The following is a 20183-nucleotide window of genomic DNA, read 5'->3' as shown; positions in this document are numbered from 1 at the left end:
TGGCAGTATATGCACTAAGCACCGTACATCCTAGCAGTACACGGTATAGTAATATGTATGCAGTGTATGCACTACTTATCTGGGCACTATATGGCAGTATATGCACTAAGCACCGGACATCCTAGCAGTACACGGTATAGTAATATGTATGCAGTATATGCACTATATCTAGGCACTATATGGCAGTATATGCACTAAGCACCGTACATCCTAGCAGTACACGGTATAGTAATATGTATGCAGTGTATGCACTATATCTAGGCACTATATGGCAGTATATGCACTAAGCACCGGACATCCTAGCAGTACACGGTATAGTAATATGTATGCAGTGTATGCACTACTTATCTGGGCACTATATGGCAGTATATGCACTAAGCACCGTACATCCTAGCAGTACACGGTATAGTAATATGTATGCAGTGTATGCACTACTTATCTAGGCACTATATGGCAGTATATGCACTAAGCACCGTACATCCTAGCAGTACACGGTATAGTAATATGTATGCAGTGTATGCACTACTTATCTGGGCACTATATGGCAGTATATGCACTAAGCACCGGACATCCTAGCAGTACACGGTATAGTAATATGTATGCAGTATATGCACTATATCTAGGCACTATATGGCAGTATATGCACTAAGCACCGGACATCCTAGCAGTACATGGTATAGTAATATGTATGCAGTGTATGCACTACTTATCTAGGCACTATATGGCAGTATATGCACTAAGCACCGTACATCCTAGCAGTACACGGTATAGTAATATGTATGCAGTATATGCACTATATCTAGGCACTATATGGCAGTATATGCACTAAGCACCGGACATCCTAGCAGTACACGGTATAGTAATATGTATGCAGTGTATGCACTATATCTAGGCACTATATGGCAGTATATGCACTAAGCACCGTACATCCTAGCAGTACATGGTATAGTAATATGTATGCAGTGTATGCACTACTTATCTGGGCACTATATGGCAGTATATGCACTAAGCACCGGACATCCTAGCAGTACAGGGTATAGTAATATGTATGCAGTATATGCACTATATCTAGGCACTATATGGCAGTATATGCACTAAGCACCGGACATCCTAGCAGTACACGGTATAGTAATATGTATGCAGTGTATGCACTATATCTAGGCACTATATGGCAGTATATGCACTAAGCACCGGACATCCTAGCAGTACACGGTATAGTAATATGTATGCAGTATATGCACTATATCTAGGCACTATATGGCAGTATATGCACTAAGCACCGTACATCCTAGCAGTACACGGTATAGTAATATGTATGCAGTGTATGCACTATATCTAGGCACTATATGGCAGTATATGCACTAAGCACCGGACATCCTAGCAGTACACGGTATAGTAATATGTATGCAGTGTATGCACTACTTATCTAGGCACTATATGGCAGTATATGCACTAAGCACTGTACATCCTAGCAGTACACGGTATAGTAATATGTATGCAGTGTATGCACTATATCTAGGCACTATATGGCAGTATATGCACTAAGCACCGTACATCCTAGCAGTACACGGTATAGTAATATGTATGCAGTGTATGCACTACTTATCTAGGCACTATATGGCAGTATATGCACTAAGCACCATACATCCTAGCAGTACACGGTATAGTAATATGTATGCAGTGTATGCACTACTTATCTAGGCACTATATGGCAGTATATGCACTAAGCACCGGACATCCTAGCAGTACACGGTATAGTAATATGTATGCAGTGTATGCACTATATCTAGGCACTATATGGCAGTATATGCACTAAGCACCGTACATCCTAGCAGTACACGGTATAGTAATATGTATGCAGTGTATGCACTACTTATCTAGGCACTATATGGCAGTATATGCACTAAGCACCGTACATCCTAGCAGTACATGGTATAGTAATATGTATGCAGTGTATGCACTACTTATCTGGGCACTATATGGCAGTATATGCACTAAGCACCGTACATCCTAGCAGTACACGGTATAGTAATATGTATGCAGTGTATGCACTATATCTAGGCACTATATGGCAGTATATGCACTAAGCACCGTACATCCTAGCAGTACACGGTATAGTAATATGTATGCAGTGTATGCACTACTTATCTAGGCACTATATGGCAGTATATGCACTAAGCACCGGACATCCTAGCAGTACACGGTATAGTAATATGTATGCAGTGTATGCACTATATCTAGGCACTATATGGCAGTATATGCACTAAGCACCGTACATCCTAGCAGTACACGGTATAGTAATATGTATGCAGTGTATGCACTACTTATCTAGGCACTATATGGCAGTATATGCACTAAGCACCGTACATCCTAGCAGTACACGGTATAGTAATATGTATGCAGTGTATGCACTATATCTAGGCACTATATGGCAGTATATGCACTAAGCACCGGACATCCTAGCAGTACACGGTATAGTAATATGTATGCAGTATATGCACTATATCTAGGCAGTATATGCACTAAGCACCGGACATCCTAGCAGTACACGGTATAGTAATATGTATGCAGTGTATGCACTATATCTAGGCACTATATGGCAGTATATGCACTAAGCACCGTACATCCTAGCAGTACATGGTATAGTAATATGTATGCAGTGTATGCACTACTTATCTAGGCACTATATGGCAGTATATGCACTAAGCACCGTACATCCTAGCAGTACACGGTATAGTAATATGTATGCAGTATATGCACTATATCTAGGCACTATATGGCAGTATATGCACTAAGCACCGGACATCCTAGCAGTACACGGTATAGTAATATGTATGCAGTGTATGCACTATATCTAGGCACTATATGGCAGTATATGCACTAAGCACCGTACATCCTAGCAGTACATGGTATAGTAATATGTATGCAGTGTATGCACTACTTATCTGGGCACTATATGGCAGTATATGCACTAAGCACCGGACATCCTAGCAGTACACGGTATAGTAATATGTATGCAGTATATGCACTATATCTAGGCACTATATGGCAGTATATGCACTAAGCACCGGACATCCTAGCAGTACACGGTATAGTAATATGTATGCAGTGTATGCACTATATCTAGGCACTATATGGCAGTATATGCACTAAGCACCGTACATCCTAGCAGTACACGGTATAGTAATATGTATGCAGTGTATGCACTACTTATCTAGGCACTATATGGCAGTATATGCACTAAGCACCGGACATCCTAGCAGTACACGGTATAGTAATATGTATGCAGTGTATGCACTATATCTAGGCACTATATGGCAGTATATGCACTAAGCACCGTACATCCTAGCAGTACACGGTATAGTAATATGTATGCAGTGTATGCACTACTTATCTATGCACTATATGGCAGTATATGCACTAAGCACCGTACATCCTAGCAGTACACGGTATAGTAATATGTATGCAGTGTATGCACTACTTATCTAGGCACTATATGGCAGTATATGCACTAAGCACTGTACATCCTAGCAGTACACGGTATAGTAATATGTAGGCAGTGTATGCACTACTTATCTAGGCACTGTATGGCAATGACTGTGAGCAGGATACATTAGCTTTGAGGGTGTAGTATGTACGGTTTATCTGGGCACTGTATGGCAATGACTGTGCACAGGATGCATTAGCTTTGAGGGTGTACTATGTACAGTTTATCAGGGCACTGTATGGCAATGACTGAGCAGGATGCATTAGCTTTGAGGGTGTACTATGTACAGTTTATCAGGGCACTGTATGGCAATGACTGAGCAGGATGCATTAGCTTTGAGGGTGTAGTATGTACGGTTTATCTGGGCACTATATGGCAATGACTGAGCAGGATGCATTAGCTTTGAGGGTGTAGTATGTACGGTTTATCGGGGCACTGTATGGCAATGACTGTGCACAGGATGCATTAGCTTTGAATTTGTAGTATGTACGGTTTATCTGGGCACTGTATGGCAATGACTGAGCGCAGGAAGCATTAGCTTTGACGGTGTAGTATGTACGGTTTATCTGGGCACTGTATGGCAATGACTGTGCACAGGATGCATTAGCTTTGAGTGTGTAGTATGTACGGTTTATCTGGGCACTGTATGGCAATGACTGAGCGCAGGAAGCATTAGCTTTGACGGTGTAGTATGTACGGTTTATCTGGGCACTGTATGGCAATGACTGTGAGCAGGAAGCATTAGCTTTGAGGGTGTAGTATGTACGGTTTATCTGGGCACTGTATGGCAATGACTGTGAGCAGGATACATTAGCTTTGAGGGTGTAGTATGTACAGTTTGTCTGGGTACTGTATGGCAATGACTGTGCGCAGGAAACATTAGCTTTGAGGGTGTAGTATGTACGGTTTATCTGGGCACTGTATGGCAATGACTGTGCGCAGGAAACATTAGCTTTGAGGGTGAAGTATGTACGGTTTATCTGGGCACTGTATGGCAATGACTGTGCGCAGGAAGCATTAGCTTTGAGGGTGTAGTATGTACGGTTTATCTGGGCACTGTATGGCAAAGACTGTGCACAGGATGCATTAGCTTTGAGGGTGTAGTATGTACGGTTTATCTGGGCACTGTATGGCAATGACTGTGCACAGGATGCATTAGCTTTGAGGGTGTAGTATGTACGGTTTATCTGGGCACTGTATGGCAATGACTGTGAGCAGGATGCATTAGCTTTGAGGGTGTAGTATGTACGGTTTATCTGGGCACTGTATGGCAATGACTGTGAGCAGGATGCATTAGCTTTGAGGGTGTAGTATGTACGGTTTATCTGGGCACTGTATGGCAAAGACTGTGCACAGGATGCATTAGCTTTGAGGGTGTAGTATGTACGGTTTATCTGGGCACTGTATGGCAATGACTGTGCACAGGATGCATTAGCTTTGAGGGTGTAGTATGTACGGTTTATCTGGGCACTGTATGGCAATGACTGTGAGCAGGATGCATTAGCTTTGAGGGTGTAGCATGTACAGTTTATCTGGGCACTGTATGGCAATGACAGTGCCCAGGAAGCATTAGCTTTGAGAGTGTAGTATGTACGGTTTATCTGGGCACTGTATGGCAATGACTGTGCGCAGGAAACATTAGCTTTGAGGGTGTAGTATGTACGGTTTATCTGGGCACTGTATGGCAATGACTGTGAGCAGGATGCATTAGCTTTGAGGGTGTAGTATGCACGGTTTATCTGGGCACTGTATGGCAATGACTGTGAGCAGGATGCATTAGCTTTGAGGGTGTAGCATGTACAGTTTATCTGGGCACTGTATGGCAATGACTGTGAGCAGGATGCATTAGCTTTGAGGGTGTAGTATGTACGGTTTATCTGGGCACTGTATGGCAATGACTGTGTGCAGGAAGCATAAGCTTTAAGAGTGTACTATGTACAGTTTATCTGGGCACTGTATGGCAATGACAGTGCCCAGGAAGCATTAGCTTTGAGGGTGTAGTATGTACGGTTTATCTGGGCACTGTATGGCAATGACAGTGCCCAGGAAACATTAGCTTTGAGGGTGTAGTATGTACGGTTTATCTGGGCACTGTATGGCAATGACAGTGCCCGGGAAGCATTAGCTTTGAGGGTGTAGCATGTACAGTTTATCTGGGCACTGTATGGCAATGACTGTGAGCAGGATGCATTAGTTTTGAGGGTGTAGTATGTACGGTTTATCTGGGCACTGTATGGCAATGACTGTGTGCAGGAAGCATTAGCTTTGAAGGTGTAGTTTGTACGGTTTATCTGGGCACTGTATGGCAATGACTGTGAGAAGGATGCATTAGCTTTGAGGGTGTAGTATGTACGGTTTATCTGGGCACTGTATGGCAATGACTGTGTGCAGGAAACATTAGTTTTGAGGGTGTAGTATGTACGGTTTATCTGGGCACTGTATGGCAATGACAGTGCCCAGGAAGCATTAGCTTTGAGAGTGTAGTATGTACGGTTTATCTGGGCACTGCATGGCAATGACTGTGCGCAGGAAACATTAGCTTTGAGGGTGTAGTATGTACGGTTTATCTTGGCACTGTATGGCAATGACTGTGAGCAGGATGCATTAGCTTTGAGGGTGTAGCATGTACAGTTTATCTGGGCACTGTATGGCAATGACTGTGAGCAGGATGCATTAGCTTTGAGGGTGTAGTATGTACGGTTTATCTGGGCACTGTATGGCAATGACTGTGTGCAGGAAGCATAAGCTTTGAGAGTGTACTATGTACAGTTTATCTGGGCACTGTATGGCAATGACAGTGCCCAGGAAGCATTAACTTTGAGGGTGTAGTATGTACGGTTTATCTGGGCACTGTATGGCAATGACTGTGAGCAGGATGCATTAGCTTTGAGGGTGTAGTATGTACGGTTTATCTGGGCACTGTATGGCAATGACTGTGTGCAGGAAGCATAAGCTTTGAGAGTGTACTATGTACGGTTTATCTGGGCACTGTATGGCAATGACTGTGTGCAGGATGCATTAACTTTGAGGGTGTAGCATGTACAGTTTATCTGGGCACTGTATGGCAATGACAGTGCCCAGGAAGCATTAGCTTTGAGGGTGTAGTATGTACGGTTTATCTGGGCACTGTATGGCAATGACTGTGCACAGGATGCATTAGCTTTGAGTGTGTAGTATGTACAGTTTATCAGGGCACTGTATGGCAATGACTGAGCAGGATGCATTAGCTTTGAGGGTGTAGTATGTACGGTTTATCGGGGCACTATATGGCAATGACTAAGCAGGATGCATTAGCTTTGAGGGTGTAGTATGTACGGTTTATCGGGGCACTGTATGGCAATGACTGTGCACAGGATGCATTAGCTTTGAATTTGTAGTATGTACAGTTTATCTGGGCACTGTATGGCAATGACTGTGAGCAGGATACATTAGCTTTGAGGGTGTAGTATGTACGGTTTATCTGGGCACTGTATGGCAATGACTGTGCGCAGGAAGCATTAGCTTTGAGGGTGTAGTATGTACGGTTTATCTGGGCACTGTATGGCAATGACTGTGCGCAGGATGCATTAGCTTTGAGGGTGTAGTATGTACGGTTTATCTGGGCACTGTATGGCAATGACTGTGCGCAGGAAGCATTAGCTTTGAGGGTGTAGTAAGTACAGTTTATCTGGGCACTGTATGGCAATGACTGTGCGCAGGATGCATTAGCTTTGAATTTGTAGTATGTACAGTTTATCTGGGCACTGTATGGCAATGACTGTGAGCAGGATGCATTAGCTTTGAGGGTGTAGTATGTACGGTTTATCTGGGAACTGTATGGCAATGACTGTGCGCAGGAAGCATTAGCTTTGAGTGTGTAGTATGTACGGTTTATCTGGGCACTGTATGGCAATGACTGAGCAGGATGCATTAGCTTTGAGGGTGTAGTATGTACGGTTTATTGGGGCACTATATGGCAATGACTGAGCACAGGATGCATTAGCTTTGAGGGTGTAGTATGTACGGTTTATCGGGGCACTGTATGGCAATGACTGTGCACAGGATGCATTAGCTTTGAATTTGTAGTATGTACAGTTTATCTGGGCACTGTATGGCAATGACTGTGAGCAGGATACATTAGCTTTGAGGGTGTAGTATGTACGGTTTATCTGGGCACTGTATGGCAATGACTGTGCGCAGGAAGCATTAGCTTTGAGTGTGCAGTATGTACGGTTTATCTGGGCACTGTATGGCAATGACTGAGCAGGATGCATTAGCTTTGAGGGTGTAGTATGTACGGTTTATTGGGGCACTATATGGCAATGACTGTGCACAGGATGCATTAGCTTTGAGGGTGTAGTATGTACAGTTTATTGGGGGCAATGTATGGCAATATCTGGTTAACGAGTGCAGAGGTTATTTTTCCAGAGGTCGAGTCTTATAGGATTGGAAACAAATACTGAATCACACAGACCCCTTTAACAAATTGCCTTATTCACAAAGAATAAATTTCCACCAGCAACAGGGTCACAATGAAATCACTTTATGTTTGAGGGTATGTGCACACGCTGCGGATTCTGCTGCGTTGTACAGTACCTTTATTTCCTATGGAAAAAAACAAAAAACGCAGTGCACATGCTGCAGATTTGCTGCGGGTTACAATCCGCAGCATGTCAATTCTTTGTGCGGTCTCCGCTGCGGTTTCACACCTTATCATTATGAGGTGTGAAACCGCAGGGCAAAACCGCTGGCTAATCCGCAGATAAACCGCAGGACTTTTGTCTTGCGGATTTACCTACGGATTTTTGAACAAAATCCGCACAACCTAAAAACTACGTGGGCACATAGCCTGAAGGTGCAGGCGATTGCTCATATGTGAGATGTCTCATGTATGATTATCACCCGTCACCCCGTGTCCTGCAGGTTATTACAGCCTCACCCATTATTACAGCTTTATTATCGGCACCGTCTGGCCACATTGTGCAGAATCATTTTACAGGTTCAATCTCCATATAATGTTATATGTAGCAAAGTCCTGATCTAGAGCTGCATCGTACTCCAGTCACAGCCAGAGCTGCATTTACAATTCTGATGGTTTTCTACAGCGAACCTGGTGCCCCCTGCTGGATCAGTGGCTTTATAGAGAATCATCTGCTGTAGGGTTTATGAGCAGCACTATGCAAGAAGAACTACAACTCCCACTCTGTATCCAGGACATTTACGATGCCTTTACACATTAGATGGAGGGTTGTCCTGGAAAGTCTTATTAGAGGGGTCATCCAGCCTTGTAAAACTGACGTCCTGTCCTCTTCAATGTTTACATCGAGTATTGCCCTGGAAGACTCAGCATGTCCATGCTTCACAAACACAGAACATTGATTTCACGGATATTGGTGTAATACCTCAATTCTCCTGTGGGATTGCTGCAGGGGAAAACTACACTTACTACCATGATCACCCATAGATTACAGGTGATCACAGGAGATCCTGGCGGAGGGACCCTCTGTGACAAGCTTACTGTTGGGACCCTTCTTACAAAAAGATTGTCAAAAGGAGAGAATCCCTGTAAAATTATGAACATGGAAATATGCAAAAAATTTTTTTAAAGAAATCCGTAAAAAAAAAAAAATCACATGGGAAAAAGGGAAACATAACTTAATGCTCAGAGGCCTGACGATGGTCAGAAATACTTTGCTAACTCTGTATTGAAGTCAATGGAGTTTTCCACTTTCTTATTTCTAAGCTCCATTGACCTCAACTGTAAAGAAATTATGTGGAACTGATCACGAGGCTTACAAGACCGGCCATAAATACCATCAGACCTTCCCTAGATCTGGACTCCTGGTATTACAGTATAATGTGCAGAAACATGCGACACATCAACCAGATAATAAAGGCAAGTGTGGGGGCTCTGCGACACGCAGCCAACATGCTCCGGTCTTAAAGGGGTGGTCCAGGAGTAGAGGAACATGGATGCCAACTTCTAGAAACAGCACCACAACATCCATGGATTTAGTATTGTATTCTAGCTCTGCTGAAGTGAAATTGAGCTGTGATACCACACACAACCTGCAGACACGTGTGGCGCTGTTCCTGGAAGAAAACAGACATTTTTCTAATGCTGAAAAATCCCTTTTAGTGAGTGAGTATGACACTGTGCTGAGATCATGCAAGACGGTGTCAGACGGCAGCGCAGATAGCAGGGTTACACTCCGCACTCAGGCAGAAGATCTAATAACGACAGTAAAAGCAGAAGGAGCCAGACGCGCAATGAGGCCGAGAATGCAAGAACGCTCCAGAATATATGTACAGACGCATCCATGAGGAATATCATCATCATCATCACCACCACCATCATAATCATCATCAATATCATCATCATCATCACCACTATCATCACCATAACCACCATCATCATCACCACCATCACTACTAATATAATTATCACGATCACCACTATCACAACCATCATCACCACTATCACCATCATCACCACTATCATCATCACCATCATAATAATCATCACCACTATCATCACCATAATCATCATCACCACCATCATCACCACTCTCACCATCATCATCACCATGATCACCATAATCATCATCACCACCATTACTACTATCATATTCACCATCACCACCACCATCACCACCAACATCACCACCATCATTATCACCACTATCATCATCATCACCACCATCACTACTAATATAATCATCACGATCACCACTATCACAACCATCATCACCACGATGACCATAATCATCATCACCACTATCACCACCATAATACTATCATATTCACCATCACCACTATAATCACCATCAACATCACCACCATCATTATCACCACTATCATCATCATCACCACCATCACTACTAATATAATCATCACGATCACCACTATCACAACCATCATCACCATCACCACTCTCACCATCATCACCACTATCATCACCATTATCATCACCATAATCATCACCATAATCATCACCACCATCACAACCATCATCACCACGATCACCATAATCATCATCACCACTATCATCAATCTGCTGTCCTAGGTTATAAGAGGAGGAAGATGATGTTAGGTGTAATAGCTGCACACATCTCCTATGTATTAACCTCCACCAGCAGAATAGTGAGTGCAGCTCTGGAGTATAATACAGGATGTAACTCAGGATCAGTAATGTAATGTATGTACACAGTGGCTGCACCAGCAGAATAGTGAGTGCAGCTCTGGGGTTTAATACAGGATGTAACTTAGGATCAGTAATGTAATGTATGTACACAGTGACTGCACCAGCAGAATAATGAGTGGAGCTCTGGAGTTTAATACAGGATGTAACTCAGGATCAGTAATGTAATGTATGTACACAGTGGCTGCACCAGCAGAATAGTGAGTGCAGCTCTGGAGTTTAATACAGGATGTAACTCAGGATCAGTAATGTAATGTATGTACACAGTGACTGCACCAGCAGAATAGTGAGTGCAGCTCTGGGGTATAATACAGGAGGTAACTCAGGATCAGTAATGTAATGTATGTACACAGTGACTACACCAGCAGAACAGTGAGTGCAGCTCTGGAGTATAATACAGGATGTAACTCAGGATCAGTAATGTATGTACACAGTGACTGCACCAGCAGAATAGTGAGTGCAGCTCTGGGGTATAATACAGGAGGTAACTCAGGATCAGTAATGTAATGTATGTACACAGTGACTACACCAGCAGAACAGTGAGTGCAGCTCTGGAGTATAATACAGGATGTAACTCAGGATCAGTAATGTATGTACACAGTGACTGCACCAGCAGAATAGTGAGTGCAGCTCTGGAGTATAATACATGGTGTAACTCAGGATCAGTAATGTATGTACACAGTGACTGCACCAGCAGATTAGTGTGTGCAGCTCTGGAGTATAATACAGGATGTAACTCAGGATCAGTGATTTAATGTATGTACACAGTGACTGCACCAGCAGAATAGTGAGTGCAGCTCTGAAGTATAATACAAGGATGTAACTCAGGATCAGTAATGTAATGTATGTACACAGTGACTGCACCAGCAGAGTAGTGAGTGCAGCTCTGGAGTATAATACAGGATGTAACTCAGGATCAGTAATGTATGTACACAGTGACGGCACCAGTAGAATAGTGAGTGCAGCTTTGCAGTATAATACAGGATGTAACTCAGGATCAGTAATGAGTGTAATGTATAATGTACACAGTGACTGCACCAGCAGAATGGTGAGTGCAGCTCTGGAGTATAATACAGGGTGTAACTCAGGAGCAGTAATGTAATGTATGTACACAGTGACTGCACCAGCAGAATAGTGAATGCAGCTCTGAAGTATAATACAGGATGTAACTCAGAATCAGTAATGTAATGTATAATGTACACAGTGACTGCACCAGCAGAATACTGAGTGCAGCTCTAGGGTATAATGCAGGATGTAACTCAGGATCAGTAATGTAATGTATGTACACAGTGACTTCACCAGCAGAATAGTGAGTGCAGCTCTGGAGTCTAAGACAGGATGTAACTCAGGATCAGTAATGTAATGTATGTACACAGTGACTGCACCAGCAGAATAGTGAGTGCAGCTCTGGGGTATAATACAGGATGTAACTCAGGATCAGTAATGTAATGTATGTACACAGTGACTGCACCAGCAGAATAGTGAGTGCAGCTATGGGGTATAATACAGGATGCAAATCAGGATCAGTAATGTAATGTATGTACACAGTGACTGTACCAGCAGAATAGTGAGTGCAGCTCTGGCGTATAATACAGGATGTAACTCAGGATCAGTAATGTATGTACACAGTGACTGCACCAGCAGAAGAGTGAGTGCAGCTCTGGAGTATAATACAGGAGGTAACTCAGGATCAGTAATGTAATGTATGTACAGTGACTGCACCAGCAGAATAGTGAGTGCAGCTCTGGGGTATAATACAGGATGTAACTCAGGATCAGTAATGTATGTACACAGTGACTGCACCAGCAGAATAGTGAGTGCAGCTCTGGAGTATAATACAGGATGTAACTCAGGATCAGTGATGTATGTACACAGTGACTGCACCAGCAGAATAGTGAGTGCAGCTCTGGGGTATAATACAGGATGTAACTCAGGATCAGTGATGTATGTACACAGTGACTGCACCAGCAGAATAGTGAGTGCAGCTCTGGGGTATAATACAGGATGTAATTCAGGATCAGTGATGTATGTACACAGTGACTGCACCAGCAGAATAGTGAGTGCAGCTCTGGGGTATAATACAGGATGTAACTCAGGATCAGTAATGTATGTACACAGTGACTGCACCAGCAGAATAGTGAGTGCAGCTCTGGAGTATAATACAGGATGTAACTCAGGATCAGTAATGTAATGTATGTACACAGTGACTGCACCAGCAGAATAGTGAGTGCAGCTCTGAAGTATAATACAGGAGGTAACTCAGGATCAGTAATGTATGTACACAGTGACTGCACCAGCAGAATAGTGAGTGCAGTTCTGGAGGATAGTATAAGATAAGCAATGTAATTTTTGATCTGAACATTGGAATCCCATTCATTGTTCTTGTTGCTGCGGGTGAAGGGCTGTAAACTCCTCCGTTCAGTTATATTACTGTTGAATATTCTGTCAGATTTTAATACTGAATGCTGAATGTGTGAATATGGTGTCACTCAGAACGTGAAGGACATGACCTGTGATCATTATATGACCGTGCTAGTTATTTCAGAGTGATAAGCTCCTATGAATCCTCTGCAGCAGCGTCCCCCTCCTCCCCCAGTGACGAGAGAATCACGAGCTCCTCTTCCTGCACTGAACATTTTACTAATGATGAGCAATGAGGCGATTAGAAACTATAACCATAAAATCTTCCTGATTTTTGGCCCAATAATTTCCTTGTGGATATAAATGGTGAATATCTGTAATACACATGCCATTCCATGGACACAAAGCAAACACAGGGTGCAAAAACCATGAAGTGCGCGGGAGAGGGGTGGAGCGCCTGGACAGCCGCGCATTAGCTTGTGTCCGGACAGAAGCTAATGACGCCGCTTGCTGTCCGCTCTCTTACCTTTCACGTGTAGGATCGTATGATGTCTGAATGGGGAGTGTGGACGGGAGTCGCTGTGGGCGGAGCTGAAGCTGCCGGTGCGCGAGTACGGCCAGCGCTGCACACCGCTACACAACAGCTCTGGCAAAGTGACGGGAAGGGGAGAGAAGCCGCGGGGAACGGACAGAAGAATAGCAAGAGGGGAGAGAACAGAAAAAAGCACAAAATAAGACGCGAAATAATGGAGGGCTCCAAAAATCTGGAGAAATGAAACGACAGTTAACAGAACAGAGCAGGAAACATTACAGGAACAGAAGGGTTAAAGCTGCAAAATCTGACACAGAAGAGCAAAACCGCAGCCCCTGCCCAGGGCCCGGGACAGTCATCAGCGGGGGGCCCGGGACAGTAATCGGCGAGGGCCCGGGACAGTCATCGGCGGGGGCCCGGGACAGACATCGGCGGGGGGCCCGGGACAGTCATCGGCGGGGGGCCCGGGACAGTCATCGGCGGGGGGCCCGGGACAGTCATCGGCGGGGGGCCCGGGACAGTCATCGGCGGGGGGCCCGGGACAGTCATCGGCGGGGGGCCCGGGACAGTCATCGGCGGGGGGCCCGGGACAGTCATCGGCGGGGGGCCCGGGACAGTCATCGGCGGGGGGCCCGGGACAGTCATCAGCGGGGGGCCCGGGACAGTCATCAGCGGGGGGCCCGGGACAGTCATCAGCGGGGGGCCCGGGACAGTCATCAGCGGGGGGCCCGGGACAGTCATCAGCGGGGGGCCCGGGACAGTCATCAGCGGGGGGCCCGGGACAGTCATCGGCGGGGGGCCCGGGACAGTCATCGGCGGGGGGCCCGGGACAGTCATCGGCGGGGGGCCCGGGACAGTCATCGGCGGGGGGCCCGGGACAGTCATCGGCGGGGGCCCGGGACAGTCATCGGCGGGGGCACAGAACAGTCAACAGCGGGGAGCTCAAGACAGACATCAGCGGGGGGCTCAGGACAGTCATCAGCGGGGGCCCGGGACAGTCATCAGCGGGGGCCCGGGACAGTAAACAGCGGGGGCGCACAGGACAGTCATCAGCGGGGGGCCCAGGACAGTCATCAGCGGGGAGCTCAAGACAGACATCAGCGGGGGACCAGGGACAGTCATCAAGGGGGCACAGAACAGTCATCAGTGGGGGGGAACCAGGACAGTCATCAGTGAGGCTGGGACTCCCTATTATACCAGAGAATAAGGGGCCCCTTAACCCATTCCTGATGGAGCTCCGAGCAAGCACCTTCATGTTCCTGATCGCTGCCCAGGAACCTTTATCATTAAATTACTAGAACTCATCAGTTTGTAATATAAATTGTGCTGCTATATTACTCCGTTCATATTCCCTGCGTGCGAGGTATACTACACCTGTCAGTATCATCCTGTCCTGTAGGGGGCGCTGTATACTACACCTGTCAGTATCATCCTGTCCTGTAGGGGCGCTGTATACTACACCTGTCAGCATCCATCCTGTCCTGTAGGGGGCGCTGTATACTACACCTGTCAGTATCCATCCTGTCCTATAGGGGGCGCTGTATACTACACCTGTCAGCATCCATCCTGTCCTGTAGGGGGGCTGTATACTACACCTGTCAGCATCCATCCTGTCCTGTAGGGGGCTCTGTATACTACACCTGTCAGTATCCATCCTGTCCTGTAGGGGCGCTGTATACTACACCTGTCAGCATCCATCCTGTCCTGTAGGGGGCGCTGTATACTACACCTGTCAGTATCATCCTGTCCTGTAGGGGCGCTGTATACTACACCTGTCAGTATCCATCCTGTCCTGTATGGGGCGCTGTATACTACACCTGTCAGCATCCATCCTGTCCTGTAGGGGGCGCTGTATACTACACCTGTCAGCATCCATCCTGTCCTATAGGGGGCGCTGTATACTACACCTGTCAGTATCCATCCTGTCCTGTAGGGGCGCTGTATACTACACCTGTCAGCATCCATTCTGTCCTGTAGGGGGCGCTGTATACTACACCTGTCAGCATCCATCCTGTCCTGTAGGGGGCGCTGTATACTACACCTGTCAGCATCCATCCTGTCCTGTAGGGGGCGCTGTATACTACACCTGTCAGTATCCATCCTGTCCTGTAGGGGATGCTGTATACTACACCTGTCAGCATCCATACTGTCCTGTAGGGGGCGCTGTATACTACACCTGTCAGCATCCATCCTGTCCTGTAGGGGGCGCTGTATACTACACCTGTCAGCATCCATCCTGTCCTGTAGGGGGCGCTGTATACTACACCTGTCAGCATCCATCCTGTCCTGTAGGGGGCGCTGTATACTACACCTGTCAGTATCCATCCTGTCCTGTAGGGGGCGCTGTATACACCTGTCAGCATCCATCATGTCCTGTAGGGGGCGCTGTATACTACACCTGTCAGCATCCATCCTGTCCTGTAGGGGAGCTGTATACTACACCTGTCAGCATCCATCCTGTCCTGTAGGGAATGCTGTATACTACACCTGTCAGCATCCATCCTGTCCTGTAGGGGAGCTGTATACTACACCTGTCAGCATCCATCCTGTCCTGTAGGGGGCGCTGTATACTACACTTGTCAGCATCCATCCTGTCCTGTAGAGGGCACTGTATACACCTGTCAGCATCCATCCTGTCCTGTAGGGGGCGCTGTATACTACACCTGTCAGTATCATCCTGTCCTGTAGGGGGCGCTGTATACTACACCTGTCAGTATCATCCTGTCCTGTAGGGGGCGCTGTATACTACACCTGTCAGTATCCATCCTGTCCTGTATGGGGCGCTGTATACTACACCTGTCAGCATCCATCCTGTCCTGTAGGGGGCGCTGTATACTACACCTGTCAGCATCCATCCTGTCCTGTAGGGGGCGCTGTATACTACACCTGTCAGCATCCATCCTGTCCTGTAGGGGGCGCTGTATACTACACCTGTCAGTATCCATCCTGTCCTGTAGGGGGCGCTGTATACTACACCTGTCAGCATCCATACTGTCCTGTAGGGGGCGCTGTATACTACACCTGTCAGCATCCATCCTGTCCTGTAGGGGGCGCTGTATACTACACCTGTCAGCATCCATCCTGTCCTGTAGGGGGCGCTGTATACTACACCTGTCAGCATCCATCCTGTCCTGTAGGGGGCGCTGTATACACCTGTCAGTATCCATCCTGTCCTGTAGGGAGTGCTGTATACTACACCTGTCAGTATCCATCCTGTCCTGTAGGGGGCGCTGTATACTACACCTGTCAGTATCTGTCCTGTAGGGAGTGCTGTATACTACACCTGTCAGCATCCATCCTGTCCTGTAGGGGGCGCTGTACACACCTGTCAGCATCCATCCTGTCCTGTAGGGGGCGCTGTATACTACACCTGTCAGCATCCATCCTGTCCTGTAGGGGCGCTGTATACTACACCTGTTAGCATCCATCCTGTCCTGTAGGGGGCGCTGTATACTACACCTGTCAGCATCCATCCTGTCCTGTAGGGGCGCTGTATACTACACCTGTCAGCATCCATCCTGTCCTGTAGGGGGCGCTGTATACTACACCTGTCAGCATCCATCCTGTCCTGTAGGGGGCGCTGTATACTACACCTGTCAGCATCCATACTGTCCTGTAGGGGGCGCTGTATACTACACCTGTCAGCATCCATCCTGTCCTGTAGGGGGCGCTGTATACTACACCTGTCAGCATCCATCCTGTCCTGTAGGGGGCGCTGTATACTACACCTGTCAGCATCCATCCTGTCCTGTAGGGGGCGCTGTATACACCTGTCAGTATCCATCCTGTCCTGTAGGGAGTGCTGTATACTACACCTGTCAGTATCCATCCTGTCCTGTAGGGGGCGCTGTATACTACACCTGTCAGTATCTGTCCTGTAGGGAGTGCTGTATACTACACCTGTCAGCATCCATCCTGTCCTGTAGGGGGCGCTGTATACACCTGTCAGCATCCATCCTGTCCTGTAGGGGGCGCTGTATACTACACCTGTCAGCATCCATCCTGTCCTGTAGGGGCGCTGTATACTACACCTGTTAGCATCCATCCTGTCCTGTAGGGGGCGCTGTATACTACACCTGTCAGCATCCATCCTGTCCTGTAGGGGCGCTGTATACTACACCTGTCAGCATCCATCCTGTCCTGTAGGGGGCGCTGTATACTACACCTGTCAGCATCCATCCTGTCCTGTAGGGGGCGCTGTATACTACACCTGTCAGTATCCATCCTGTCCTGTAGGGGGCGCTGTATACTACACCTGTCAGTATCCATCCTGTCCTGTAGGGGGCGCTGTATACTACACCTGTCAGTATCCATCCTGTCCTGTAGGGGGCGCTGTATACTACACCTGTCAATATCCATCCTGTCCTGTAGGGGGAGCTGTATACTACACCTGTCAGTATCCATCCTGTCCTATAGGGGGGCGCTGTATAGACCACCTGTCAGAATCCATCCTGTCCTGTAGGGGGCGCTGTATACTACACCTGTCAATATCCATCCTGTCCTGTAGGGGCGCTGTATACTACACCTGTCAGCATCCATCCTGTCCTGTATGGGGCGCTGTATACTACACCTGTCAGCATCCATCCTGTCCTGTAGAGGGCGCTGTATACACCTGTCAGCATCCATCCTGTCCTGTAGGGGGCGCTGTATACTACACCTGTCAGTATCATCCTGTCCTGTAGGGGGCGCTGTATACTACACCTGTCAGTATCATCCTGTCCTGTAGGGGGCGCTGTATACTACACCTGTCAGTATCCATCCTGTCCTGTATGGGGCGCTGTATACTACACCTGTCAGCATCCATCCTGTCCTGTAGGGGGCGCTGTATACTACATCTGTCAGCATCCATCCTGTCCTGTAGGGGGCGCTGTACACTACACCTGTCAGCATCCATCCTGTCCTGTATGGGGCGCTGTATACTACACTTGTCAGCATCCATCCTGTCCTGTAGAGGGCGCTGTATACACCTGTCAGCATCCATCCTGTCCTGTATGGGGCGCTGTATACTACACTTGTCAGCATCCATCCTGTCCTGTAGAGGGCGCTGTATACACCTGTCAGCATCCATCCTGTCCTGTAGGGGGCGCTGTATACTACACCTGTCAGTATCATCCTGTCCTGTAGGGGGCGCTGTATACTACACTTGTCAGCATCCATCCTGTCCTGTAGTGGGCGCTGTATACACCTGTCAGCATCCATCCTGTCCTGTAGGGGGCGCTGTATACTACACCTGTCAGTATCCATCCTGTCCTGTATGGGGCGCTGTATACTACACCTGTCAGCATCCATCCTGTCCTGTAGGGGGCGCTGTATACTACATCTGTCAGCATCCATCCTGTCCTGTAGGGGGCGCTGTATACTACACCTGTCAGCATCCATCCTGTCCTATAGGAGGCGCTGTATACTACACCTGTCAGCATCCATCCTGTCCTGTAGAGGGCGCTGTATACACCTGTCAGCATCCATCCTGTCCTGTAGGGGGCGCTGTATACTACACCTGTCAGTATCATCCTGTCCTGTAGGGGGCGCTGTATACTACACCTGTCAGTATCCATCCTGTCCTGTAGGGGATGCTGTATACTACACCTGTCAGTATCATCCTGTCCTGTAGGGGGCGCTGTATACTACACCTGTCAGTATCCATCCTGTCCTGTATGGGGCGCTGTATACTACACCTGTCAGCATCCATCCTGTCCTGTAGGGGGCGCTGTATACTATACCTGTCAGCATCCATCCTGTCCTGTAGGGGGCGCTGTATACTACACCTGTCAGCATCCATCCTGTCCTGTAGGGGGCGCTGTATACACCTGTCAGCATCCATCCTGTCCTGTAGGGGTGCTGTATATTACACCTGTCAGTATCCATCCTGTCCTGTAGGGGCGCTGTATACTATACCTTTCAGCATCCATCCTGTCCTGTAGGGGCGCTGTATATTACACCTGTCAGTATCCATCCTGTCCTGTAGGGGCGCTGTATACTATACCTTTCAGCATCCATCCTGTCCTGTAGGGGGCGCTGTATACTACACCTGTCAGCATCCATCCTGTCCTGTAGGGGGCGCTGTACACTACACCTGTCAGCATCCATCCTGTCCTGTAGGGGGCGCTGTATAGTACACCTGTCAGTATCCATACTGTCCTGTAGGGGGCGCTGTACACTACACCTGTCAGCATCCATCCTGTCCTGTAGGGGGCGCTGTACACTACACCTGTCAGCATCCATACTGTCCTGTAGGGGGCGCTCAGCTGTTTATTATAAATATATAACTCCCATTATAGAGGGGAGGAATAGTAGGTTTCCGCTTCAGGCCTGCAGGAGTCTCTGGATGGATTCAGTCTTTCCACCATAACCTGCTGGGGGTTGTAGTTCTCCACTATTCAACCACTGTGATCACTTAGTATGTGGAGCAATGTGTTACCCGTCGCCCTGCGTGCACTAGATGGCGCTCTAACACCACATAATACTACGATCCCGCTGGCATCGCTGTCTGAGGCTCGGGCTGTTCTCCGGGGGTCCCCCGTTCTCCGGGGTTGGGGGCTTCTGCCATTTGTCTGCTGTGTCAGCCCCTCCGGCCTGACCACATAGGGAAGATGGACGCTCGCCGTCATATATGCGCCTGGACT

At 47.3% G+C, this 20183-nt stretch overlaps 1 protein-coding gene across 19 annotated transcripts in view; it reads right to left on the bottom strand.

Annotated features, from left to right (window-relative positions):
• Positions 1–20183, bottom strand: part of ABLIM1 (actin binding LIM protein 1) — a 320476-nt gene that overhangs the window by 33554 nt on the left and 266739 nt on the right. For 3 of the 19 annotated variants that reach the window (XM_073556595.1, XM_073556600.1, XM_073556594.1), the window contains one exon: positions 13555–13674. The exons of the other annotated variants lie outside the window; for them this stretch is intronic. In XM_073556595.1, coding sequence (XP_073412696.1) covers positions 13555–13674 — 120 coding nt within the window. The remainder of the gene's footprint in view (positions 1–13554; positions 13675–20183) is intronic. 19 annotated transcript variants of the gene reach the window in all.

This window comes from Dendrobates tinctorius, unplaced genomic scaffold, assembly GCF_039654945.1.
Source record: "Dendrobates tinctorius isolate UK_male_01 unplaced genomic scaffold, ASM3965494v1 ptg000236l, whole genome shotgun sequence".
NCBI lineage: Eukaryota > Metazoa > Chordata > Amphibia > Anura > Dendrobatidae > Dendrobates > Dendrobates tinctorius.
Note: the sequence above shows the minus strand (reverse complement) of the source record. Positions and strands in the feature narration are given on the sequence as shown.